The 27,493-nt window shown below is 38.7% G+C and overlaps 1 protein-coding gene across 3 annotated transcripts in view; it reads left to right on the top strand.

Annotated features, from left to right (window-relative positions):
* SYNE2 (spectrin repeat containing nuclear envelope protein 2) overlaps positions 1 to 27,493 on the top strand; it is a 308,022-nt gene that overhangs the window by 125,532 nt on the left and 154,997 nt on the right. For all 3 annotated transcript variants that reach the window (XM_026486841.4, XM_044379732.3, XM_048220054.2), the window contains exons 31-45: positions 1,574 to 1,753; positions 3,628 to 3,778; positions 9,824 to 9,982; positions 10,608 to 10,769; positions 13,115 to 13,216; positions 14,322 to 14,522; positions 14,873 to 15,044; positions 15,725 to 15,837; positions 17,188 to 17,390; positions 17,898 to 18,017; positions 18,115 to 18,406; positions 19,582 to 19,733; positions 20,665 to 20,974; positions 22,889 to 23,053; positions 25,638 to 25,979. In XM_026486841.4, the coding sequence (XP_026342626.2) occupies positions 1,574 to 1,753; positions 3,628 to 3,778; positions 9,824 to 9,982; positions 10,608 to 10,769; positions 13,115 to 13,216; positions 14,322 to 14,522; positions 14,873 to 15,044; positions 15,725 to 15,837; positions 17,188 to 17,390; positions 17,898 to 18,017; positions 18,115 to 18,406; positions 19,582 to 19,733; positions 20,665 to 20,974; positions 22,889 to 23,053; positions 25,638 to 25,979 (2,824 nt within the window). The remainder of the gene's footprint in view (positions 1 to 1,573; positions 1,754 to 3,627; positions 3,779 to 9,823; positions 9,983 to 10,607; positions 10,770 to 13,114; positions 13,217 to 14,321; positions 14,523 to 14,872; positions 15,045 to 15,724; positions 15,838 to 17,187; positions 17,391 to 17,897; positions 18,018 to 18,114; positions 18,407 to 19,581; positions 19,734 to 20,664; positions 20,975 to 22,888; positions 23,054 to 25,637; positions 25,980 to 27,493) is intronic.

Below are 27,493 nucleotides of genomic sequence, written 5' to 3'. Positions count from 1 at the left end.
AGTATGAAAGGGGATCAGAAAGGAACAGGTGGGATGGGGCTTAGCTCAGGTAGGGACCTGTGGGCCATGTGATAACTGGCTTTATCTTTGTATAACATGGGAAGTCATTGGAGGGTTCTGAGCAGATGGAAATGATTTGGTTTGCAATGTAACAGGCTCTCTCTGGCTGACATGTTGAGAACAGAGTGTAGGAGTCAAGGGAAGATACAGGAAGTCTGGGTTCATCTGTGGTAGTAATTCAGGTAACAGATGGTGGTGGTATGGACCAGTGGTGAGGTGGCAGAAGGGACTAAAATTCTGAGTATATTTTGAAGATAGAGTCCATAAGATTTGTTGACACACTGTACCTAGGTTATAAAAGAAGGATTGGAGTCAAGAATGATTCTAGGCTTTGACCTGAGCGACTAGAAGAATGGAGTTACCATCGACTGAGATGAGAAAGAGTGAAGTTTGTCAGGTATTGAATGAAAGATCAAGTGTGCTTGGTTTTAGAAACAATAGGTTCAAAATACTTATTTGACATTCAAGTAAGGATATCAACAAGACTCTTAACAGTAGATGGAGGCAGGAGAGAGGGCTGAGCTAGAGGTATGCATTCGAGAGTCATCAGTGTCTAGAATGCTATTTAAAGTCATGAGATGGATGACATTGCCAGCAGAGTGAGTTCAGATGGGCAAGAGGAGAGGGCCAAGCTGCATACTCCAGGCCCTCCATGTTAAGAGATTAGGGAGATGAGGAAGAACCAGGCAAAAGTCCCAAGAAGGGGTGGCCAGTATAGGCAGGTGAATATCAAGAGAGTCCTGGGGTCAAGTGAGGAGGCCTTTCAACAAGGAGAAGTGGTCAGCTGTGTCGACTGCTGCTGACCGGTGAAGGGAGTGGAGATGGAGAATGGAACAGGGGTTTAGCAACATGGAGGCTACCGGAGATCTTGATAGCAGTTTGGGAGGAGCCGTAGGGGGTGAAGGCCTTATGGGAGTAGACTCCAGAGAGAACTGGAGGAGAGGAGGTAGAGACAGTGAGCGTCTGCTAAAAGCAATTTAGACCTAGGTGAATGGAGTTAATCCTTCCAGGATTCGTTTGCAGTGAAAACTCTTAGGTCAAATGACTCTTTTTTTGATGGGGAAGAGGTTTTTGTATACAAGGTAGAAATGCAAGGTTTCCTTGCTTGTCCATTTCTCCTTGGCCTCCTCCATTCTTCCTTGGGAGCTTGCAGGGCATGACCACCCATCTCTCTTCTCTCCATGCCGTGCTCTTTCCCGTACACACACACACACACACACACACACACACACACACTTTCTCTTTTCTCTCACATATGTATCCACTCCCTTTACAAGTGCGTTCACCACAGAAAAATGTTACTACTTGTGGTTTTTGTATATTATGTCTAAAATACCAAATTAGTATTCTGGAGATGCAAAGAGCCTCGTGAACTCTGTAATAGGAGTGTGTAATTTTGATGTAATAATTTGAGGGCAAATTAAAGTTAGTGTGCTCCCCCAAATTACCCATCCTTGTGTTGAATCAGTTTGGCTAATAACTGGCTATCAAACTCTTCTCTTTCGTAATCAAGGAAAAAATCACTAATGAGACTGGATAAGGATCTAGATGAATATGAAGAAGAGAAGAAATGCTTGCAAGAGATGGTTGATTCTCTTCCACAATTTGAAGATGGCAGAGAAAAACCTCTGAATCAACAGTTCCAAAACACAGCACTTTTGTGGGAGAGTACAAAAGCTTCGGTCACTGAATGGTAAGGAGAAAACTCCCTCCCGAATCTGAGAAGTTGTTTGTAGAGCAGTTAACTTTTTGAGATACGTTGAAAACACATCCTCATGGATCTAAAGGAGGGACAAATGTGAGAGTTTCATACCGGAAGCTCGTGCGGCCAATGTCTGGGCAAGAGCTGGAATCCTAGATGATAGCCCGATGAATTTAAGAGGTTATCTAAGAGGGGTAAGAAATACACAGTATGTTTATAATTATTATTACGCCACCTGTATTCGTCTTCTGTTGCTGTTCTATAACTAATTATAGGAAGTTCCGTGGCTGAAAAACAACACAAATTTATCTTACAGTCTCAAGGTTGGAAATTCTGAAATCAAGCTGCCTTCCTTTCTCGGAGCTCTAGGACAGAATCCATTTCCTTGCCTTCTAGAGGCCTCCTACCACTTTCCTTGATGTGTGTCCCCTTCCTCCATCTTTAAAGCCAGCCGTGTGGCATCTTCAAGTCTTAATCTGGCTTTCTCTCCTCTCATCTCTGCTTCTGTTGTCACTCTGACCCTCCTGTCTCCCTCTTATAAGGACCCTTGTGATGATATTGCACCCACATAGATAATTCTGGTAATGCCCCTGTTTTAAGACCCTTAACTTAATCACACCAGAAAAGTACCTTTTGCCATGTAAGGGAACATATTCACAGGATCCAGGGGCAGGGTATGGACATCTTTGGGGTTAGGGGCATTATTCTACCACATCGCCCTATTGGAATGGCAAACATTGCTCGTCAGTGACCACTCTCTTTTCTGCAGAGCCTGGGCAGGCTCACAAGTTTTCTTCACTACGTGATAGCCATTACCTACCAGTCCTAGTTGGCAATTCTGCTGACTATGCCCCATCTATCCCTTCTTTCCCTTACTCTCTGCCTGGACGAAGAAGTGGTCAGGAAGGCTGATCCCTAACAGACTGTACCAGCCAGGCCAAAGGGTCCAGCTGGGATAGGAAGTGGGAGGTACACGTAGATTTGAGGACAAGCAGAGAGAGAGGTCAGGATGGTCTTATCCCCTCTCTTTCCAGCAGGTGGTTCTGGGATCTCCTACTGGCACCCTCCTCTCTGGCCCAGGGTACTTTCCTTCTTTCCCCTGAGGATGAGTGGTGTATCTGTTTTTGCTCTGGTTAATCCCCCAGCTCCCTGGACGTTTCCCTTAACCCTGCTCACCTCAGTGGTCCTTTTACACAGAACTCTGAGTGCACTTCCTGAGTTCTACTGGAAGCTGAGTGTACAGTACTCAAGATAAAGCCTGTCTGTGGCATTCAATCTGTCTACCCTTAGATTTCATAGAGGAAAGAAATTGAGGTCCAAAGAGGCTAAAGTAACTTATCTAAGTTCACATGACTGATTAGTGCCCACCTCTAAGTAGAAATCAGGTATCCTAACTGCCAAATTATCTGTATTTCTTTACTTCTTAAAAAGGGCTAAATCTAGAATGAGTTAAATAGACATAAATAAACTGTGACTTGCTGAATTTGTGTCAAAACCATCTCCAAGAAGAGTGCTAAGAAGGCACTGTTTTCCAAGGTGTTTTTTGGTTAATGATGACATTAAGATGCTGATTTCTTAAGGTTATGAATCCTGTGTTTCTTTCTAGAGCTTACATCTGGTGATTTTTTTTTTTTACTATTGATCTGGTAAAAATCATAATCCAGTGATTATTTCTACCATCCATTTGCCAGATAACTGTATGTGCCATCATTCTTAGGCTACATTGGTTAAACAATATGCTAAGCCATGTCAAGAGGAAAAATCCTTCTAGAATGTATTAGTCATTTTTATAGGATACCTACAAAGGGAGAGAATGGTTTTATTATTTTTAGAGATTTACCTTTTGTACATTTTTTTTTCCATAGCCTTGACCAATGTGAACGAGTTTTGGAGCTCTTAAAACAATATCAGAATTTTAAAGGTGTCTTGACTGCTTTGATTCAAAAAGAAGAGAATGTCATCTCCCTTCAGGCTTCCTACATGGGAAAAGAGAACCTGAAGAAAAGGATAGCGGAGGTGAGTCCAGATTCCAAAGGAAGCTCTACACAATGGCTTTGACAATGAAGAAGATATTGTAAATAGAGTCATTTTTGAAACTTGGCTTAAAAGAACAGTGACCCTGTTTTATCAGATATCTCAGACCTTATTGAATTTATTACTAGGGCTTGGAAAAATTCAGTGCCCAAGTCGATGCTGGGTTGCTTGTGTCTGGTGTTTGGTACTGGCGGTGTGGTTCTGTTGGAGTCTGTGGTCACCCCTGTTCCTACCTCTGTAGAGTTTTGACAGTCTTTGCGCTGACCTTCTACCAAAAAGGAACCCGAGACTTCATCTTAGGCTCGAGAGAATGAAGGTAGTGGGAAACCCCTCCGTTATTAGCAGACAAAGGAATAATTACATTCGCTTTCTGTAAAGATGTGTGACTTTCCATCTGTAATGCTCCGTCTGTATTCATAGCCTCACCAATCACAGCATAGTCAAAGAAGAGTGACACTTTTAGACACTAGGTGTCATTATTTTCTATGATTTTAGGTGGTTATCAACCAGAAGTGGCAAAGGAATGGAATAGTTGAAGAATACTACTACTATACTACATTACTGTATACCAGAAAGTTGCTTTTTCTACTGGTTTTATGAGTCCTATGCTGAAGTGCTATTAAAGGGTCAAAAGCATGTGTGAAATATAATCTCCGTGATACACCTGATTATTAGAAAGCAATTTTGTCGAACTTCCCAGTTGCTGAGAGAGAAAGAGAGAATCAACCAGATTCTTACAATTTAGTCTTTATCTAGAACACTTATCCCTGAGGCTGAAGTGACATTCAGCGTGCGGACACATGGCCAGAGCTATATAGAGTAGGAATGAGATCTGCGTTCTCAGACTCAGTCTCTTGGAACTGACCAATCACGAAGAACCCTGTTTGGACACCAGTTGTACAGTATGTGACTGTCTAACTGGTTTCCTGTGAGAGCTATTATTATTTTTTTAAGATTTTATTTATTTGAGAGAGAGCGAGAGAGTGAGCGTGAACGGATGGGAGGGGCAGAGGCAAAGGGAGAAGCAGACTCCCCACTGAGCAGGGAGCCTGACGTGGGGCTTGATCCCAGGACTCTGGGATCTTAAATAATTATTTTATTTATTTATTTTAAATAACAAAAAATTAAACTTCATCATACCAACTTCCATTTATGAGGGCGTGTGTAAGTGAACTATATTATTACTATATATTTTGCATGTATGAAATTATATTATGCACAGGAGAAATTTATTAAAAGTCCTCATTCTTGTAAGGCTGATCGTGTTTTATTTTCTGAGAACCAAAACAACGCGTAGATAGACCCTCAAATCCACTGGGATAGGGACAGGATCCTCCTAGATCCAGAGACCACCAAACCCAAAAGCTACCTCTGCTAGATCTTGGTGGCCTTCCTCATTTAAATCTCATAGGAGGGGTGCCTAGGTGGCTCAGTCAGTTAAGCGTCTGCCTTCTGCTCAAGTCATGGTCCTGGGGTCTTGGGGTGGAGACCTGCATTGGGCTCCCTACTCAACAGGGAGTCTGTTTCTCCTTTTCCCTCGGCCCCACCCCCCCTCGTGCTCTTTCTTTCTCTCAAATAAATAAATACAATCTTTAAAAAAATGCTGTAGAGTAGAAAAGTATTTTCATAAATATGCTAGAATAAGGTTTGCAATAATATATAGAGAACTCGTAGAAATTAGTGAGTAAACCACTGAGATCCAAACGGGTATTTGTACATAGGGAATAAACTGACAATTGTTAAAAAAAAAAGAGAGACACACACACACATAGTTCAACCTCATGAGTAATCAAAGGAAACCAGAACTACTCAAAAATACCTTTGTTTGCCTTTTGATGGTCAGCGAGATGTGTACTCTTTATGTTTCTGGTTAAAGAGTAGATTGCTACTACCCATTTGGAAAACACTTTGACAACGTTATTCAAGGTCCTTGAAAATTTGTCCACCATTTGACCAAATATTTCATTTCTAGGAATCTAGCCTAAGGATATAATATTAAATATGGAAAATTCTTAATACCAAAGACATTAATGGTAGCACTTTAAAAATTTACTAATGTCCTTCTTTCTTCTTGGGCCAAACTATACCCCTCCACTCCAATAAATGATTTATCCCAGAAGCTGGAAAATCCTGAAGCCAGAAAAATTGGTTTTATTTGCAAAGAGGGCGATCATGTGGCCTTGAGGTTTTAAGTAACACTACTCCTACTACTAAAAATGATGGCGATCATGATAGCTTCTGCCATGGATGGCTTGGCCATTGTGTGCCAAATTCATCACACATGGTTGTATCATTTCATTCCCACGTAACCTTATTACCCTGCAAGGTAGGTGTTATTAACCCTGTTATACTGGTGGGAAAACCAAGGTTTAGAGGTGTTGTTTTTGTTTTTTTTCTTTAGAGAATTTCAGAAGTAACTGTAGGAGTTTTAATGTTATTAAAATGGCATCATAAATAAAGAACAAAAAAATTCCCCAACCCTGACCTGTCAGTTTTCCTGATTTGCTATGGGACTGTCAAAGGAGATATATACTCAAAAAACAAGACCAATGGTATCGCTCTTTTATAATGTGCACGAGTGCTCAATACCCCAGCAAGTTCTCTGGGGGAAACATGGATCAAGCATGTGGGCCAGCCTAAGTGCTTACAAGGTCTTACTCTCCTCCAGATCTAAATCCAAATCTTGGACTCTTATCACAGAGTAGCTCAGATATTGATACAGTGGCCTGGGTTCTTCACCTGATGTGAAGATAGATTCATAACGCTAGTCTCAAGGATCTTACCTGTTGAACAATAAGAAAGCAACACAGAGCAAAAAAAGCACCATATCCATGTATTGAATGTTTCAGCCATGCTGATCTTGCTTAGCAGTAACGTCCAATTTATGACTTGGAATTGGATAGATTAGCAACTTCCTCCATAAAAAAAGACAAAAAGTGAGGGTAGAAGTTAAATAATTTCCCCAGGATTATATGGCTAATAAGTGGCATAATCGTGACTTAATCCCAGGTCTGTATGATTACAAAGTCATGTTTCAATCATCATAATATTGCATTCTCTGTAAACATTTGAACTATGTATATGGCAGAAGTGAAAACTGGTTAACTTTGCTTTGTTCCCCTTTCTCAACCGTAAAGGTTTGTTCACAAAGGTATTTTAAAAATTAATAAAATAAAATAATTACCTTTAAGAAATGTAGAAGGGTCCAGGCATTTCTTATTATCTTGAGAATTTTATACCTAGTATGGGATCTAGCATATGAGCGTTTTACGCATTTGCTGAAATAATATTTCGTGTGGAAGCTATACACGTTCCAGTACACTAATATTTAATTCTTTTCTCAGATGCTTCTTTAACTGTCTGGAAAAAGTAAATTTTGGTACTTTTTAGCACAGAACTTTCCGTTAATTTTGTGACGAATTAGATACGTCTTCAGAAACAATCCATTTCTGTAGTGTGTGTTTCTAGCGTGATGCTTTGCACCAGTGGCTGAAACATGATACCACTGAGAACTTCTGTCTTCCAAGCCATAGAAACCTGGATGTTACCTAGGATATGGGACCAGATTTCCACTCTCTTTAATGAAAGACACAAGTGCAAAAGTAAGACTAAAGGCTAGAGTGTCAGGGGACTATTCACGTTTGGGAAAAGGCAGAGTGAGTCTACATTTCCTTTATTCTACCCTTTCTATTTATTGTGGAAGAAAACCCACAGTTCCCGTCAGTGGTGAAAGTACCCTCTCCCGCTCTTTCTTTTTTCTTCATTCAGTGGTGGCTTGTGTCAGTGTAACAACAAAGTTCTTCGAATGTAATGAAAATTAATTATACATATAATTTTTTCCCATTTGATTGAACAAAACTTATTATGCCCAATGCGAAGAGTCCTGTGCCAGGAGAGAAAACAGAGTTTGCATCTCATCTTTATAAATGTATCAGTCAGCCTCCAGTCGGGAGACAGAAACCTCCTCAGTAACTTTTTCTCGTTTTTAAAATTTTTATTCAATTACTGTTTCAGTTAAACTTTTATTTTGAGATAATTGTAGATTCACATGCAGTTGTAAGGAATTCTATGGAGAGATCCTGTGTACCCTTCACTGTGAGTTTCCCCAGTGTTCAGTCTTATATAAGTACATAATACAATATTGCAGGCAGGATACCGACATTGATACAGTCAAGATAAAGAACATTTCCATCACCACAAGGACCACTCCTGTCGTCGTTTTATAACCCTACCCGTTTCCCTCCGATGCAAACATAGAGTGTGTAACCTTTGGGGATTGGCTGTTTTCACCAGCATAATTCTCTGGAGAGTCATTCAGGTTCTTGCATGTGTTGATCGTTCCTTTTCCTTGCTGTGTAGTATTCCACGGTACGGTTATAACCACAGTTTGTTTAATTATTCACCACTGCAGGACATCTGGGTTGTTTGTAATTTGGGGCAATTATAAGTAAAGCTGCTATAAACCTCCGTGTAGGAGTCTTTATGTGAATAGAAGTTTTTACTTTTCAGGGTTGACTGCCCAGGAGTGCCATTGCTGGCTTGTATGTTAATTGTGTATTTAGTTTTTAAAGAAACTGCCAAACTTTTCCCACCAGCAATGTGGAGTAATCCAGTTTCTCTGCATCATTGCCAGCATTAGATATTGTCTCAGTTGTTTTTTTTTTTTTTTAAATATTTTATTTATTTATTTGACAGAGACCGCCAGCAAGAGAGGGAACACAAGCAGGGGGAGTGGGAGAGGAAGAAGCAGGCTCCCAGTGGAGGAGCCCGATGTGGGGCTCGATCCCAGAATGCTGGGATCACGCCCTGAGCCGAAGGCAGATGCTTAATGACTGTGCCACCCAGGCGCCCCTGTCTCAGTTTTTTTAAACCATTCTGATAGGTATATAGTGGTATCTCATTATGGTTTAATTTGCATTTTCCTAATTGCTAATGGTATTGATCGTCTTTCCTTGTGCTTGTTTGCCATCTGTAGGTCATCTTTGATGAACTATCTCTTCATATCTTTTTCTGTGGTATTTGGCCCTAGTGATTGATTATTTCCTAAAAGTTTTCTGTCTTGCTGGAGTGTCCCATTTTTGGTTCTCTGGCTGAAGAAAGCAAGCTTCCTTTGGGACATTTTTTCCCCGTGCACATTGACGTTACTAGGTGTCGGCTCCTCCAGCACACACTCTGGTGTCTCTGAGAGGAAAGAAGATGCACCAAGTCGGTGTTCAGGAGCTGATGACCCGAGTTGTTCAGCCTTCTTGAACTCTCCACTTTTCATTCTTTGAGTTTGTTTTGTATGTGATATCCAGGGTTTTTAGTTGTGCTTAATGGGAAGAATAGGGAAAATTATATCTACTGTATAGTTCCAGAAATTTCCTCGGGTGTATATATATTTTTTGGGTATTTGCTTATGAGATATCTATTTTCAAATTTTATATAATTGTTAACAATGCTCAGGTACGACTGGTAAGCTGAGTAAAACATGAAGATTATATTAGTCAACTCTCAAATTTTATTTTGTAGTTTAAGATCATTGGCCTTTTGGTAAAGTAGTGTTTCGCCTTCCATGTTAGAAATGATGTGGAGTTAGAATTGTGGAAGATTAAAATTGAAGTCATATTAAAGATGTATTAGAATTCTGTCCATTTTATTCCGATGAGCATGTAGGTTCTTCAACATTCCAAAGATGATTCCTGTTAGAGGACTCTAGGATCTGCCATTTTTTGTATTACTGAATGAAGGTGCTTTTTTTTTTTTTTTGGTAGACTGTTATTTCCCGACAAGAAACATGGTTTTAGATTATTATAATTATTTCATCATGCAGAATGGGAAGAAATTTGGATGTGGGGTTATTGTTAAATGAGATAGTTAGGATTCTAAAAACTTTTTATTGAGAAAGTGGGAAAATAACAGGCTGCTTTAGAGAAGTATAATGTGCAAAGGAAATACTCTCTAATAAATAGCCAATAATAGAATTTTGGTTCTTACCAGTTTTTCTGTGTAAATATATCAAAAACATGTTACCTATCTTTTTTACAGATTGAAATTGTTAAAGAAGAATTTAGTGAACATTTAGAAGTTGTAGACAAGATTAACCAGATCTGCAGAAATCTACAATTTCATCTAAATAAAATGAGAATTTTTGAAGAGCCTCCTTTTGAGAAAGAAGCTAATATTATTGTGGATAGATGGCTTGATGTGAGTGACAATTTAATTCACTAAAAATTTTATTTTACTAGCAAATTGATCTTTTCTGTTGTATCTTTAGTATTTTTATCTAATTATAAAGTTCAAAAGTCTTCATTGTAAAATGTTCAAATAATATAAAATTTATGACTTAGGTATTAATTTCATCCCCAGAGTTGGATACTACTAACAAATGGGTCTATCATCTTGAGACATAAAAGCTTATATTCAACTTATTTAAATAAACTAGTTAATATAGTAACCATTCAAGGTATTCATGTGCAACTATATATTTAATACAGTTTTGGTTGAGTAATAATTATATTTTTATGAATTACAAAATAAGAACTTGTCTGTGTTATATTCTCTTCTGTGTTTTAAAAGCACCTTTCATTTATCGTGGTTTAGAAATTAGAAAGACTATTGCTTTCAGTTGCCTGTAAGTGGCAGCAAAGTTTTTTTTTGTGGAAGGAAGAATTACGTGATATGTTAAAGCACATTTTTTTGTTGATAAAAGCAAATTATTTAAAAAGCGAAGGTAAACTAAATTTTTATTTTAAAATAGAGTGTGTCTGAAACAATGGTTTTCATACTTTTTACCACTAAGTGTGTTCTTTCTATTTTTAAATTATGGTAGATAAATGAAAAGACAGAAGACTACTATGAAAATCTTGGTCGAGCTCTAGCATTATGGGACAAACTTTTTAACTTAAAAAATGTCATCGATGAGTGGACTGAAAAGGTCCTTCGAAAAATGGAATTAAATCAACTGGCTGAAGAAGAAAGAGAAAAGCTGAAGGTAATTCGTAACGGAGATAAAATGTATGTTCTTTTTGTACGCAGCTGATGTTTAATACGGAGCTTGCTTTCTTGAAACAGAGTAGAAAAATCACAAAGAAATGACTTATTTCTTTCATTATCCCTTGAGTGGGACCTTTCTGTTCTTTCCTTTGTGGTATCTGTTAGCAGGTGGAAGATGTTAGCAGGTACTATTAATCTGGGGTTGACAGACACCCAAGTGGTACATGGATAAAATGACCTCATATGGGAAAAATTGCATCTTTATTTTTATGAATATCTAACCAAAATGTAATTTTGGTTCCAATTATGAACATAGTCAACAAACATAGTAGGGTGAGCGTTATGTGTCTTTGTTATCAAGAAAATCACAGGTATTTTTGAATCATTATCCACTTGTAACTGTTAACTCTTTATTGCTACTTTGAAATTATGATATTTATTAGTAGGGTCACTTCTAGATCTTATTATTTAAGGTATTAATATAGAAACATATATATTACTATAGCAGAAATTATTTTTAACATTTTGATAACTATATCTCAATATAATTGTTTTCCTTTATAATCCTACATAATTTGTCTCACATTTTATTTTTAAAATGTTGTTACATGAAGGGTCCACAAGATTCACCAGACTATCAGAGGCATTTATGGTATAAAAAATGTTAATAACTCCTAGAAGAAGCCCCATCAAAATACAAAGCTGTTCCCAAGTGGTCAATATAGGTCCCAGGGGTTGGCAGACATTTTCTTTTTTTTAATTTTTTAAATTTTTTTAAAAGATTTTATTTATTTATTTGACAGAGATAGAGACAGCCAGCGAGAGAGGGAACACAAGCAGGGGGAGTGGGAGAGGACGAAGCAGGCTCATAGCAGAGGAGCTTGATGTGGGGCTCGATCCCGGAACGCTGGGATCACGCCCTGAGCCGAAAGCAGGCGCTTAACCGCTGTGCCACCCAGGCGCCCCGGCAGACATTTTCTTAAGAAGTCAAATGGTAAACATTTTAAGCTTGTAGATCATTTGGTCACCGTCACAACTGCTTGATGCTGCTGTTGTAGCATGAAAGCATTCAGTTAGAGACGATGCATAAACGCTTGGAAAGAACTGGGTTCCAATAAAACTTTATTTATAAAAACAGACTGCCAGCCCTTAGACTGTTAACCCCTGATCTACATCATGATTATGGACAACCTGCATAATTTGAATTAAGCAGTCTCTCCTTAAAAAAGATTAGGAAAAGGGGCGCCTGGGTGGCACAGTCGTTAAGCATCTGCCTTTGGCTCAGGGCGTGATCCCAGCATTCTGGGATCGAGCCCCACATCGGGCTCCTCCGCTAGGAGCCGCCTTCTTCCTCTCCCACTCCCCCTGCTTGTGTTCCCTCTCTCTCTGGCTGTCTCTATCTCTGTCAAATAAATAAATAAAATCTTTAAAAAAAAAAAAAAAGATGAGGAAAAATTACCAGGCTGAGTATTAAAATCTTATTAGAGCTTCAAAAAAGGCTAGTTTTTAAAACCGTAATCTCTGGTTCTGCCATTTAGAAAGATTTTACATTATCTCTTTTAACCCTAGGAAGAGTTCTTTCTTATGGCTTATTTACATATTATTCACTTGGATCGCATGAAATCTGTATCTTTGTAGGTCAGGAAACAGTCAAAGATTAGCAATTATATCTGGTTCAGTGTAATAGAAAAATATATGTGTATGTGCTTGAAGACTTTGTAGTATGCCAGGTCTCATGCTTCCAGTCTCATTTGTTCCCTAATCTTTGCTGTTCTATCCACTTTTAAATTCACATATCCATTTTTATACATTTGGAAAAGGTTTTCAAAAACATTTAGAGATTTCTGAGTTTCCTTTGTGTATGATGATAGAAGTTATGATTTTCTAAGTGTGAACGAATAAGTCCCTTAAAAATGCCTTGATGTGCAGGTTGTTTAAAAATTGGAAGTTAAAGATTGGTAAACTGCCAGCCTGTGGGTGAGATTCTGCCAGCAGAGTGTGAGAGTGTGTGTGTGTGTGTGTGTGTGTGTGTGTGCGCGCGTGCGCACGCAGGGCACGGTTTATATGCACAGATCTATGAAATGCAATGCAGGCACTGCGTTCTGTCTAGCACGAGCCTGACCCCCTGTCGTCTTCTAGTTAGACGGCTTCACTCGGTTGTAACATTTGCCTGACTCATGAAGTCACTTGGGTTTCTAAGTCCCAGGACTCCTTCAAAAGACAAGTGATTTGGGGGAAATTCAAAGGCTCTCGCAGTTTCTGTGTATAATAATAGCGATCATGGGTTCCAGAAAATAAAGTATAAAGTAAAAAGATATTTTCCATTAACATTATTTGTTATAGGAAGAGCTTCAAACCCATGAACAAAAATCTTCAGAGTTCTCTAAAAGAGTGGCTAAAATACAGTTTCTCCTTCAAAGCAGTGAAATACCCCTTGAATTGCAGGTAAGAGAATTTTTATTTAAAAGTTGCAATTAAATCACTCTAAATTCATGTTCAGGGGTACCTGCGTGGTGCTTACTCTTGGTTTCAGCTCACGTCATGATCTCAGGGTCATGAGATTGAGCCCCTCCTCAGACTTGCGCTCAGTGCAGAGTTGGCGTGGGTTTCTCTCTCCCTCTCCCTCTGATCCCACCTTGCGCACATGTGCGTGCTTTCTCTTACTCTCAAATAAATAAATCTTAAAAAAATATTGTTCATAAACCAGAATTCTAAATCTTTAAACTAAAATAAAATTAGGATCATTTAGTTCACCTTTATTCAATTCCTACATTAAGTCCAACTAAATTTTTAATAGTTGGCATCGTTGATTATATATGTTTAGAATAAGTATTATTTTTGTATTACTTTATTCTCCTTTCACTTATTTCCAGGACTCTTGTGTAGAGGTGGAGATGAAGTCATGCTTCTGTGTAAAGTAACAAAGGTTTCCTCTTGAGTGTCTTTTGGCCATAGGAAGGAGAATATGGCTCAAGTGATAATTGCTAGATGGAGAAGCAGGGAGCTTGCCCCAAGTGTGATTTCCTATTGTGTGAAGAGATTTGCTACAATATTATTTAGATCAGAGTGCAGTGGCTGCATATGAAGTCTGGAGTCAGACTTCCTGGGTGGGGTCCCCGCTCTGCCACCCACCAGCTTTGTGATCTTGGGCAAGTTAGGTAACATTCTAAAGCTTGTATTTTGTACATAAAGTGCTTATCACAAAGCTGTGCACATCATAAACACTCAGTAAATGCTGGCTGTTTAAGTTTTTCTATATATTTTAATTTATTTTCAAATGAGTGCCATGAGATGGCACCTCAGTTGATATGCTAGATAAAACTTGCTTGGGGCGGAAGGATTCAAATGAGTCTTTTGGAAAAAAGTCGGAATGCCAATCTCAGTTTTTCATATTATTTTTTAAACAATTTGAGTTGTATCAGTGATGTAGAACCATGAATTAATTTCCCACTGAAATGAAGCAGACTCTCAACTCATTCTCTAGCCATGCAGTTGTCTTAAAATCTAGTTAAAGTCTGCTACGGACTTTGCATATGTTTCATGATTTCAGGTCATGGAGTCCTCTGTTTTAAACAAGATAGAAAATGTAAAGACGCAGTTAATAGGAGAATCCATCTGCTCTGCGCTTAGTGGCAACACAGCTGAGCTCAGGGAGGACCTCGACCAAGCCAAGACCCAGATTGGAATGACTGAGTCGCTCTTAAAAGCCCTGTCTCCTTCCGACAGCTTAGAGATCTTCACTAAACTGGAGGTATGTCCCAGCTGTTTCTCTTCCGTGGCTCAGATTTATTTTCACACTTATTTCTGATGGCTTTGACCTCTTGAGGTTAATAAAAATAATTACTAAAAACCGAAAAGCAGGGGCAGAAACTCAGAAAAACAATTTGTGTATATTTAGCAGTCTGACCTTTGAGTTGCTTTGCGGACAGTAATTATTTGATCTTAAATTGCATTGTGTTGTACATTTACGGGCTAAGGTAAAGCAAACCCACGCAACAGAAAACCATTGAGAGCTTTACAAAACGATGGAGATCTTTTACACGTTGTGTACACGGGGCTCATTTTGAGGCTTCATGGTTGTTTGTGTGTTTGTGTGTTTAGGAAATACAGCAGCAAATCCTGCAGCAAAAGCACAGCATGATGTTACTTGAGAATCAAATAGGTTGTCTGACTCCTGAACTCTCTGAATTAAAAAAGCAATATGAAAGCGTCAGTGATTTATTTAATACCAAAAAAAGTGTTTTGCAAGATCACTTTTCTAAGTTATTGAATGGTGAGTGCGACGTTTCTCTTAACTGTTTTTGGGAATCTTGACGTATGAATAAGTATTGTGAACATGAAGGCTTATCGAAGCGTCACAAATGGTTGCACGGATTCTAGTTAAGGAAAGGGATTTATTTAGTTAAGATTTATTCAGATAAATCTTTTGGGGGGTGCACTCACTGATCTATGCCTATTATAAATAACATCTGTTTCTTTCAAGTCCCTAATCTTTAGTTCGTGAAAGAAGGTCACCAACATTTTCACATGTGCCCTGCTCACCGTAGCGAGTCTGGGGACATGTCTGTGAGCAGGCCGCCCCTGCACGTGTCTTTGGGTGTCCTGTGTGCTTGGAAAGGAGGTTTGGTACAGAAAATACACCACAGTTTGGGGCGCCTGTGTGGCTCAGTTGGTTAAATGACCAACTCTTGATCTCAGCTCAGGCCATGAGTTCAAGCCCTCCATGCTGAGCGTGGAGACCACTTAAAAAAAATAGTTAAAAAAGAGAAAAAGAAAATATACCACAATTACTCTCTAGAATCTGTTAGCCTCAGAGTTGGGTTTCAACTTATTACCACTTTATATAATGATTTGTAGCCATGTCATGCAAAGCAACTTTCAAAGTCTCTCACTTTAACAAGGTGTCTGAATTCTCCCTTGAATGAATACAACTTCCTTTGGTTTTTCCTTTAGATCAGTGCAAGAACTTTAATGACTGGTTTGGCAACATTACAATGAACCTTAAAGAGTGTTTTGAATCTTCAGAAACAAAAAAGAGTGTGGAACAAAAGCTACAAAACCTTTCTGTAAGATATATATATATATGTGTATAAATTTTAATCAAAATTTATCAAAACTAAAATACTAGAGACATAGAACTGTATTTAAGTAGATAAAATCATTATTTTGGAGGTGCCTGGGTGGCTCAGTTGGTTAAGCATCTGCTGCTTGATTTCTGCCTAGGTCACAATCTCGGGGTTGTGAGATCAAGTCCCGTGTCGGGCTCCACGCTGAGTGTGGAGCCTGCTTAGGATTCGGTCTCTCCCCGTTCCCCTCTCCCCACTCAAGCTCTCTTTCTCTCAAAATAATTAGTTAATTAATTAATGACTTTGACTTACTAATTTCTCTACAGAGATAATGTTTCCAAATAACCAACTCTTCCCCAAATATTTTGGAACTCCATATTTATTGGGCAAGGGTGCGAGTCACTTAAACAAGTCCTATTTTCACACCTATTATAAGATGCTGTTTAACTTAGTTGTTTACTGGTAAATCCAGTCAAGTTAAAATTATATTTGATAAAAAATAAAGGCTTTCCCTAACCTGGATTTTGGAACTCCTTTACTTTCTTGAGAGAGATCTCTTGACTTTTTATTATTTTTTTCTGAGTAATATTTCTTTAAAAAATCTCAGTTGAACTTTAATACAGCTGGTTGAACTGTAGTGGAGGGTAGCCTGAAATAAAAGGTAATGTGCATGGAGGCATTTAAAATGCATATGGCGTCCTTAAATCTTGATCACTTTAGGCTAGATTGTCCAGTACTTTAGTGGTGATATAAGTCATACTCTCAAGCTTATGAGTGGCAATAATTGTTCTTTGTTTGATTCCTTGCTTTGATGATACTGTTATTTATTGGTAGAATTGCCTTTCTTTTCTTTTTTTGTTTAAGTCCCAACTTTTTGTTTTTTTATTTTTTTGCTTTTAACTTTGCCCATTGCATGGGTCTTAGCAATTGATGCTCAAACCTTGATACGCAAACATTGAGATAAAATTCTGATTTGGACAAAGTTAAATAGAGAATTGTCTGTTTAGGTTTACATGTTGATTACCAGAAGGGAGCAAGGATTTAGAAGCTGAGGAAAGAAAAATGCAGCTTTCCCAGTCTTATTCCTACTGACGTTCATGGTGACCCTGCATTATTTTGCTTGATGCCATTTCCAGTAGGTCAGATATATCACACACAGTCTACAACTAATATAAATCATCTTTTGATCTTATGCCATTGAGTTAGCCACATCTCCATAGCTCTTCTTTTGTATTAGGTGTTAAAAAGGTGGCATGTCTACGTGCCAGCTTGGAAAAGTGTCACGGGGGTTGTAGAGACCACACTTCGACTTTGCCGGGAGAACATCATTGACTTTCTGTCTTTCTTAAGGATTTCTTGACTCTTGAAGGAAGAGGCAGTAAAATACAGCAGGTGGGAACTGTACTGAATCATGTGAAGAAGCACCTGCCCAAAGCACATGTTAAGGAGCTTAACAGTTGGATTATAAATCAAGAAATTGAATTAGAAAAAATGGAGTCCGTTTGCCAGGCACGAGCAAAGGAGCTCAATGACTGCTTGCAGGAGCTACTGAGGTAGGGAATAAAGGCGATATCTAAATAACATGTTTTCTAATGGTACCTTTATATGTTCTGTGCCTCAGTCCAGTTAACACTGGGATATACAATACACACAAATTTCACAAATAAAATACATAATTTCAATTCTAAGTTTGTCTCTAGGCAGATAGAAGTTAGGAGAATTCTTCAAGTTATCTAATGTGGTAATAGTTCAGAGGTGAGTCCAAAAATGTTTTCTGTTTGTTTCCTGCTCTTTATGATACATTTGTGTAGCTCATTGCTTTATAGAATGCCACTATAATACAGGCTCTTACTGTCCAGGTTTTAATGTTACAGATGAGATTGGGCGCGTTCAGGGTGGTATGGCTGTAGACTGGATTTTAATGTCACAAATTAATTTTTCTCTAAATATCAAAAAAAGGTAGTAAAAACCTGGTTAGCTTACAAAATTCATGCCCACCTTCTCTTCACAGACTCACTTTTTGCTTACCTTCTATTTTAACATATGTAATGTTCTTTTAGACTCCAGGATGACCACAGAAATCTGAGCAAGTGGTTGACTAGTCAAGAAGAGAAATGGAAAGAAATGGAAAAATCAGGAGAGAAAACTGAGCTATTTTGTGAAGCTGTAGCCAGAAAGAGGTAGAGCTGATCTTGTATGAATATATTTTCTGCTAACATGGTTTCTTACATGGTGTTGTGGCTGCTATAAACTTTCAGTGATGTTTGGAATTTACAGGGAACAGTTTGAATCTCTGGCCCAGTTGAACAGCTCTTTGAAGGAATATGGGCTTACTGAAGAAGAGGAAATCATAGTGGAATCAACACATTTGATTGATAGATACCAGACATTTTTGAGACAATTATGTGAAATTGATGAAGAGGCTAAGTTACCTCCTACAGAGGACCAGAGCTTTAATGATCTTGCACATGATGCAATTCACTGGATAGCAGGGATTAAAGAGTCCCTTATGGTTTTGAATTCATCTGAAGGCAAAATGCCGCTTGAGGAAAGAATCCAAAAAATAAAGGTATAACTGCGGAAACTAAATTTCAGAGGTCAGAGTGAACCCTAATTTTTAAAAGATTTAGAGCAAAACTGCAAAAATTTGTTTCTTAATGGAAAATAGGATCATTGTGGAATGGCTGAAGGCATTCAGATGACTGAGCTTAAGAGACAGAAGGGCTGTGATGGATCTAAAATTATTTTAACGCAGACAGAAGAGAGAAGGTATATCCTGTCTTTGTAAGGGCAGTGCCTATGGCGCTGTGGTAGTGGAAGTTTACTAGGATATAAAAAGAATATATGTCAGTACAGAGAGGCATCAGCAATGTCAAGGGCAGGGCTGGAGAGGAGCTCTTCTTCACAGCGAATATGTATGGTTCGTAGAGTTTATCAGATATCGAGTGTGTTGTATGGTTCATGGAGGTTATTAGGTGCTGAGGGGGTTGCAGAGGGCAAGGAAATCTCAAGCTCCTCTTGGCCAACTTTTTACCTAAGGGGAAATTCACTAGACATTGTTAGTTAAAGATGCAAGGGACAGAAGCCCATGTGCTTAAAAGGAACCTGGAAGGATTGAAATTACATTCATCAAAGCGTGATGACAGGAAGAAATGGTTATGCATAGTGAGCTATACGGGTTGGTGAGGCTTAGTGAAGTACTTGGGATTATATGTGAAAGGTTTTCCAAGGGAGGTGAATCTGGAGTAGGGTTTCCAATTAGGGAGGAACTTGACTGTGTAGAGCAAAGGAGGGAAAGGGAAAGACAGGGAATGGGAATTAATTATGTTGTAGCCGAGGGACAAGAGTTGACAAGGGGCACTGCATTTTCCTGGCAGAAGCCCTAAGTCTCATCTTGAGTGTATAAAAATGTTGTGTTCGGCTGTTACCCTAACTCTCTATCAATAAATAATGGAGTGGAAGGAAGAAGGATTTGCCAGGGTCTTTTGGGCATCTATCTTATTTGAAGGCAGTTGAAAAGAGGAATGCCGTGAGATCAACCGGAAAAATATTTATTGAGAACCAATTCTATATCATGTGAAGGAGACATCATTGTCTTTTGGGCATATATAAAAATGAAAAGATAATTTTGAAATGTATTCTGCAGTCAGAATCTAAATATAATGTGTAAAAATCAAAAGATAGCCTATGTATTTTCCCTAAGTAATGCACACGAGATTCTAAGATCTTTTTTGTTTAATTCAGGAAATCATTTTACTGAAGCCTGAAGGGGACGCTAAAATACAGACCATCATGAGTCAGGCTGAGAGCAGCAAGGCTCCATTGGCTCCAAAGACCCTTACTGATATCAAGAACGAGTGGGACAACACACTCCATTTAGCCAACACATATCTAAGGTAAAGGGCAACGCCTTCACTTCTTCATGACTTTTCGTTGCACCGTGAAGTCATAACAAGTCTGTTTTGTCTGCCTCCTGGGTTTGGATATAATATCTATTGGAGAGAAAGTCAGTAATGTCAGGGGCATCCACAATGTCAGAGGCAGAAATGAAGATGAATAGTTCTCTGGCTCAGATAGGAAATCCACTGTCTTAACTGAGGCAGTGTTTACTTTGGCCGGTTCATCAACCCATGGAGGTCTTGGTAACAAATTAGCTTGTCTATCATTCCACCGTCAACACTCTGCTTCTTACCAAAACCCCCTTCCCCCAGACAGTTTCAGTGTCTGCGTGGTATTACTGCAGAATAATTATGCTTTTAAATATATATTCTAAGAGATTCTTAAATGTGTGCAAATGTTGTCTGAATTCAGTGGACATAATTCTGGTGAAAATTTTTAATTCGTATCACATCTTAAATAGATACATTTACTGTTTAGTGGAAATGTGAATTTTATGTTTTTTCTAGGAAGACAGATCAAAGCTAAATTTAAGTTATAGAAAGTATAAACTAGTTAGTTTGCCCATATACTGAATGATTATTTATTTTGCTTATATGAGAAAGAAAAATATAAGATAATATAATTATACTTAAGCATAATAAAAACTAATGGTTTGGAATCTAAATTATTGAGTGCTTGTTTCAGGTCAAATTGTGTAACAAATATATATATATATTTTTAGTAATACTACAAATAATTTCTGTCTTGATTTCTGAGCTAAACTTAGTGCTATTTAGAATGTCATTAATGCCAAAAGAGTCTTTGGGAATAATTTATATTAGTGTTATTTTAATGCTTTTTATTATAATGTATGTTGTACTGTAATATGCAAAAAGCATTCCAATTTGCTAAGAGTCATTTCATTTCTAAAATATTTGTTCAACTTAGCCATCAAGAAAAGCTTCTACTTGAAGGAGAGAAGTATTTGCAAAGTAAGGAGGATCTGAGATTAATGCTCACAGAACTAAAAAAGAAACAGGAAGTGGGCTTTGCTCTGCAGCATGGCTTGCAGGAGAAGAAAGCTCAGTTAAAAATTTATAAGAAATTCCTTCAGAAAGCACAAGATTTGACATCCTTGCTAAAAGAGTTAAAATCTCAAGGAAGTTACCTCTTAGAGTGCACTAAAAATCCCAGCTTCAGTGAAAGGCCTTGGCTGGAAATAAAGCATCTACACGAAAGTCTTCTCCAACAGCTACAGGTGAAATGGTCAAAATAAAATTTTAAATGATTGTCATAATTATGCATAATTATGTCATATTTGTAAATGGAATCATTTTTTCTTTTGGTAAATCAAAAACTTTTAACATTAATTTTGTCATTTTTAGATACAAATACTAACTCCTCAATCTGTCAGTTTTGCTAGAGGAATCCAATGCCTATTATTTGGTGATGGTGTTATTTTTTCTCATCCAAGTTCTCCTTTTCAGGGGTCAGAGGGTTAAGATTTTTTTAAAAAAGATTTGTCTATTTATTTGAGGGAGAGAGAGCGAGCACGCAAACATGCATGGGGTGGGGGTGCCAGGGAGGGGCAGAGGGATGGATTCGCAAGCAGACTCTGCACTGAGTAGGGAGCCTGATGCAGGACTCCACCTCACGACCCTGAGATCATGACTTGAGCCGAAACCAAGAGTTGGACACTTAACCAACTGTGCCAACCAGGCTCCCCTAATATTTTTTAATGTATCTCTCTGAAAGTGATGGTGTCAAAGTGATCCATGCATCCACCTATCCATCCACTTGTCAATTGGAATGGTTTACAGTTGACCCTTGAACAACGTGCAGGGCTGGGGTGCTGAGCACCACCCCCCCCCCCACAGTTGAAAATTTGCATATAACTTTTGACTTTCTGAAAACTTAACTGCTATTGCCTACTGGTGACCGGGAAGCCTTACAGATAACATAAACTGTCGATTAACACATATTTTGTATGCTATATGTATTATACATTGTATTCTTATAATAAAGTAAGCTAGAGGAAAGAAAATGTTAAGAAAATCATAAGAGGAAATACATTTACAGTTCTGCACTGTAAAGATCCGTGCACAATTGGATCCATATAGTTCAAACCCATGTTAAGGGTCAGCTGTACATTCATTATTCTGTATAAACCTCATCAGTTTCCCTCTCTTGCATGAATGGTCTGCAGTAAAAGAGTTAAGAGATAGATGTCAGCTTGCCATGAGGGACTGTATTCTCATAAGAGAATTGTCCATAATTCTTTGCATCTTGGAAGTTAGATTCAATGTAAGGATCACGTGGATAAGAAATCCTGCTTCTAGGGGCGCCTGGGTGGCACAGCGGTTAAGCGTCTGCCTTCGGCTCAGGGCATGATCCCGGCGTTATGGGATCGAGCCCCACATCAGGCTCCTCCGCTAGGAGTCTGCTTCTTCCTCTCCCAATCCCCCTGCTTGTGTTCCCTCTTTCACTGGCTGTCTCTATCTCTGTCAAATAAATAAATAAAATCTTTAAAAAAAAAAAAAAGAAATCCTGCTTCTAAGCCTGGGAGATGTGCAGAGATAAAGAGATACCACTTGATTGTAAGTGGTTCAGTTTAATAAGTACTTCTTTTCTGATCAGGTGTGGCCACCTTATTTTCTTATTCCAGGAAAAGAACTTGAAGGTGGGTTTGCTCTTGAGTTAGGACTACTTTCCTAATACACAATGTTGGAATTTAATTCTTAGGAAAGGAATCTGAGGTTAGGCTGATCTCATACAGTCTCATTTCCAACTGTGGATATTTGGTTTTACTAAGAAGGATAATTAAGGGAGCTGCTTTATTATAGATGTTTGTGATTTGATGATATAATTTGAAGCATTTATATTTTGTAAACCTCTTGAGAAATAAATTGTCCTCAGGAATGAAATGAAGGCAAAGAAGCATGGGGGAAACAAATGTGATTTCAATAAGCCATTTTCAGGGGAGAGGAGGAGATTTTACATTGAAATATCTCAACTACTAAAAACTTTACTTTAGAACTCTGGACAATTTATGGCCCTATTCCTATTTCAAGACGAAACCTCATGAAACAAGTGTTTGTGAACAATTTAATAATTTTCTGAGTGAGAAAATTCAGAGACATAATTGGTGAATTGTCAATGGTTTTATTTTTAGGATTCTGTGGAAAAATTGGAAGGTCATGTTCAAGAACACCACTCATACCAGCTTTGCGTCACAGACCTGAATGCCACATTGGATGATATCTCCAAGGAATTTGCCAGTTTTTCTGATAAGCCTGTGGATCAAACAGCAGTTGAGGAAAAACTGCAGAAACTGCAGGTATTAAACAGTGTTCAGACATGATGGACATTAAAACAGAATCAATATTAATTACAATGAAGAAATCAGTGTCTTTGGTCAGAAATCCAGTTACCCTTGAAGTGACCAAGATAATTAAGGTTCTGACTAGTCACAGAAAATGGGAATGTTCTTTTTTAGTGACCAAGTCCATTTATGATTTGAATTGAACATTTCCCTGCACTCCGGACGCTCAGAGACCAGGCCGTTCCACCCATGACCAGTCTCTACCTCCTGGAGATCTTTGTTTCAAAGACAGCACAGTGATTCCAGGAGATACTGGGGAGTCAACGAATGTATCTGATGCCACAGGACCAAGGGGGAAATGCTTCCGTTTTGCATTCTTTATCGGGGTGGTTGGGAATTGTATAATTTTTACCTTATTACCTTTCATACTCCTGGCCTAAATTAGAGCTCTCTCCAGATGTAGGGCTTCCAAAATCCTCTCCCTCACTGCAACAGCACCTAGCCCCTTGCAGTGAGGGTTATAGCCCTTGACCCACATCCTCAAAACACATTCTTTGGATTCCCACTCTTTGCTTAGCCAATATAAGCACCCTGAGAGGTATCTTCTAGAAGAAAACAAAGTAAAGCATTTTCTCGGTTACTTCTTTGACAGCTGCTTAACCAGAGATTTCATGGCGTGAGTCTCAGAGCAGCACTGCTGAACTGAGTGTGGGAATTCTTCATCTCTTTTTTTTTCTCTTTTTTTAAAGTTTTAAAATTTATTTAAGTAATCTCTACACCCCACACGGGGCTCAAACTCATGACCCCAAGATTGAGAGTCACATGCTCTTCCGACAGAGCCAGCCAGGCGCCCCCTTCTCTCTTTCTTTTAGGGATCTGGGAATCAAGCAAGCCTTCTCCATGGCGTGACATTCTGACAGGCTACCTCAGGGCTCATTATGTCCAGGGCACTCTTTGGGTGCCATGGATAACTAAGAAAAGTGGTAGATAGGAGCCCAGCTGAGGCTTCTCCAGGAAAATTAGCATAGAATCTCTGCTATAGGTAGAAGGAATCTCAGAGGCCATCACGTTCAGACCCCTCATTTTATGTGTGAGAAGCTGGGTTCTGGAGAGATGAGGGACTTACAAGGTCACCCATGTGAAATGACAGAGTAGGGGCTACAGTGCAGGTCTTCTGACCCCACTAGACATCTCTATACTTGGGTGTCGTACACTTTTGTCATTCAACGTGTCCAGAAAATAACTCAACTTCCCTTTCTCCATCTCCCAGCTCCATACCAGTAGGCCTGCTTTTTCTTCCATGTTCTCTGACTCTGAATATTTCTATCATCTCTCTAGGCTTCAAGTCAGAAACCTGGTTATCCATCCTTTCCCAGACTCCTCAATCCAGTCAGACACTAAGTGCTGTCTCTTTCTTGTCTGGAATATCTGTACAACTTTTTCCTGCCCCAAGACCCTCGTTATTGCTTCTTCAGAGTAGGCCCTCACCTCACACACCCCTGTATTGACTTCCAAATGGCTGTCTGCCTGCACTTGCCACCCTCTCCATGGCAACGTCCACATGGCTGCACCTGGATCATTCTAAACTGTAGTCTGGAACTCCCTTCTTCCAACTTAATATGTTTCAACGACCTGTGCAATTTGTTAGCATGGATCTTTTCACATTCTGTTACAATTGTCTGTTTACTTCTGTGTCTCTCTCACTAGACTATAGGAACCTGACTCAACTGTATTTTCCTCATCTATATAACTTCGAAACCTGTCATAATAAGGGCACCTGGCTGGCTCAGTTGGTAGAGCATGTGACTCTTGATCTCGGGGTTGTGAGTTCGAGCCCCACGTTGGGTATAGAGATTACTTAAAAAATGTTTACAAATTTAAAAAAAACCCATCATAATATTTGCTGCTAGTTGAATGAATGAATGAATGAATGAATGAATGAATGAATACAGGGTAGTCTATTAGGATAGTGACTGATAAATACTATAGAGTTCACCTAGTAACTTTAAGGCTTATTCTATTTCAACAGTAACATCAGTAGCTACGATAGTACCTCAAATTCCTTTTGGTCTTGAGTTCTCAGATCAGCCTGATTTGTTCATGCATTGAGTAAATATGAGTTCCTGCTATATTTCAGATATTGCATTAGATTGATTTAAGCTTTATTCTGAATTGTAAACATTAAAACTAGATTCATGTGGGTATATTCTAAATGATTCTTTTATTTTCAGTGCTTTGCACAAAATAGACACTTACCATTTAGTATTTTGATTGTGTAAAAAGGCTGTATCTTGAACATAATATATACTTAACAAGTATGTGTTGATTGCCTCCTACGTTCCAGGAACTGTGTTGTGAGAATTTTCTTTGTTACTTCTTATAAACTTCAAGTATCTTTCAAAATCTGTTGGAGATTTTGATCTGGGATGACACATTGGTTTAAGTTTTACCCAAAGTTTCTTCTTTGTGATATGAATTGGTAAATTTTTTTATACTTTCCACTAGTGGAGCAGAATACTCTGTGATTTACAAAAGTCAATTAACTCTTGTGGCCGTTGAATGGAGGTACTTTTTGTGACAATCTTTTCTCCACTTGCAGGAACTAGAGAATAGACTCCATTTACAAGATGGCACATTAAAGAAGATTTTAGCTTTAGCAAAATCCATCAAGCAAAATACATCTTCAGTAGGACAGAAGATTATTAAAGATGATATAAAATCACTTAAGTGTAAACAAAAGGATTTGGAAAACAGACTTGAATCTGCTACGCAGGAGACAGAAAATTGTCTCAATAGCATTCTCAAATCAACACACTCAACAGAACAGAGAGAAAAGTTTACTCTGCCAGGCAGAGAGGAGGAGGTCACTCCTGATGGTCAGGAGCCCACTCAGGACTCCGCTGCGCTGGAAAAGTTTGAGGAAGACCGGGACACAAACACGGTAAGTGCTTGTCCTTACATCTCGAAGACATTGCGTCTGAGAGTGAAGAGGTGTTGGGCTCTGAAGACAGGATGGTGAATCAAGCCTTCTGATTTCATAATTAAACCCTCAATGTGCTGGCTATTTACGATGCCCACTTGTAAAAAGAGCCCTTAGAAAACTGTCCAAGATTTCAGGTGTGAAATCTTACTGTTTAGTCAGTTAAAATGCCAGTCGTCAATTCAGGTTGATTATTCTCTCTGATATGTAATCACATACACTTTCCTGGGTCAAGAGCACAAAGGCAAATTAGAAAAGGCAGAAGAAAAGAAAGTGTGTTCTACCCATTTTCTGAGGGGAAAAAATCCCAAGAGCCCTATTTTTTTTTCTTTTTGGTTGATTTTATAATGAAATCAGAGACTGTTTGAAAGGATAGGTTCCTTTCTTTTTCCTCTCATGTTAACCCTCTACTGCAAATGCATTTTTAAATGTTGTCAGATTATTTGGTGTGAGAACATCAACGTTCAGGCTCCTAATTTTCCCTGGGGAGAGGAAAGAAGAATGTTGTTTTGTTTTCATTCTGACCAACCAAATGGGTACATTTTCCTATGGCAGTGAAAGTTCTCTCTCGCAGGTTAGAGATCGAAATGGAAAAGGCACAAAGAACCATCTAGTAAACCGTATTTGAAAGAGTCTTCCTGTTAGCCAGCCTCTCAGAATCCAGGGTCCTGTTGGAGGATAGCAAAGGCTAGACCATTCAGGCATGTGCTCGCCTCAGCTTTTTATGGAGTTTGTGATTAAGAGCAATGAAAAGAAGGTGCACTTCTGTTGTCTTCTTAGAACAGAAATGCGTGGGGGCACTTGGGTGGCTCAGTCAGTTAAGCATTTAACTTTGGCTCAGGTCATGATCTCTGGGTCCTGGGATCAAGCCCCGTGTGGGGCTCCCCACTCAGCAGGGTGTCTGCTTCTCCCTCTCCCTCTCCCTCTGCTCTTCCCTTTGCTCGTGCTCTCTTTCTCTCTCTCTCTCTCTCAAATAAATAAAATCTTAAAAACAAAGCAGAAATGCATGGAAGATTATAGGAACGAGATAGTGTTCTGTAGAAATGTGTAAAACCAGGTTAAACGCCAATGGGGCATCAGTCTGGCCATGAGAAAAGACTTATAAATCCAACAGGCAGTGTTAAATATCGCTAAGGAAAATGTCTTAAAGAATGAAGGGCCCATGCAGGCGGCTCCTGAGTTGTATGTATAAAAGAAACTTTCTTAACAGTATCAAACAGCAGTAGATAAGTAAAAAAGAAAAAGATACCAAATGCCTTCTATCCTAATACATGATGTTGCTAAAGGGAGATGCTTAATAACTTTTAAAATTAACTTCTCAGACCCATTTTGACTGTGAGCCCCCAAAATTCAATAGAGTATATTGAAAACTAAATAAAGATCATAATCCAATAATAAGAGTTTTTATAATTTATTAAGCTTTTACTTGATCTTGAATGAGTTATTTATAATTTATGACACCTCATTAAAATGAT

Source organism: Ursus arctos, unplaced genomic scaffold, assembly GCF_023065955.2.
Source record: "Ursus arctos isolate Adak ecotype North America unplaced genomic scaffold, UrsArc2.0 scaffold_25, whole genome shotgun sequence".
In the NCBI taxonomy this organism is placed as follows: Eukaryota; Metazoa; Chordata; class Mammalia; order Carnivora; family Ursidae; genus Ursus; species Ursus arctos.
Note: the sequence above shows the minus strand (reverse complement) of the source record. Positions and strands in the feature narration are given on the sequence as shown.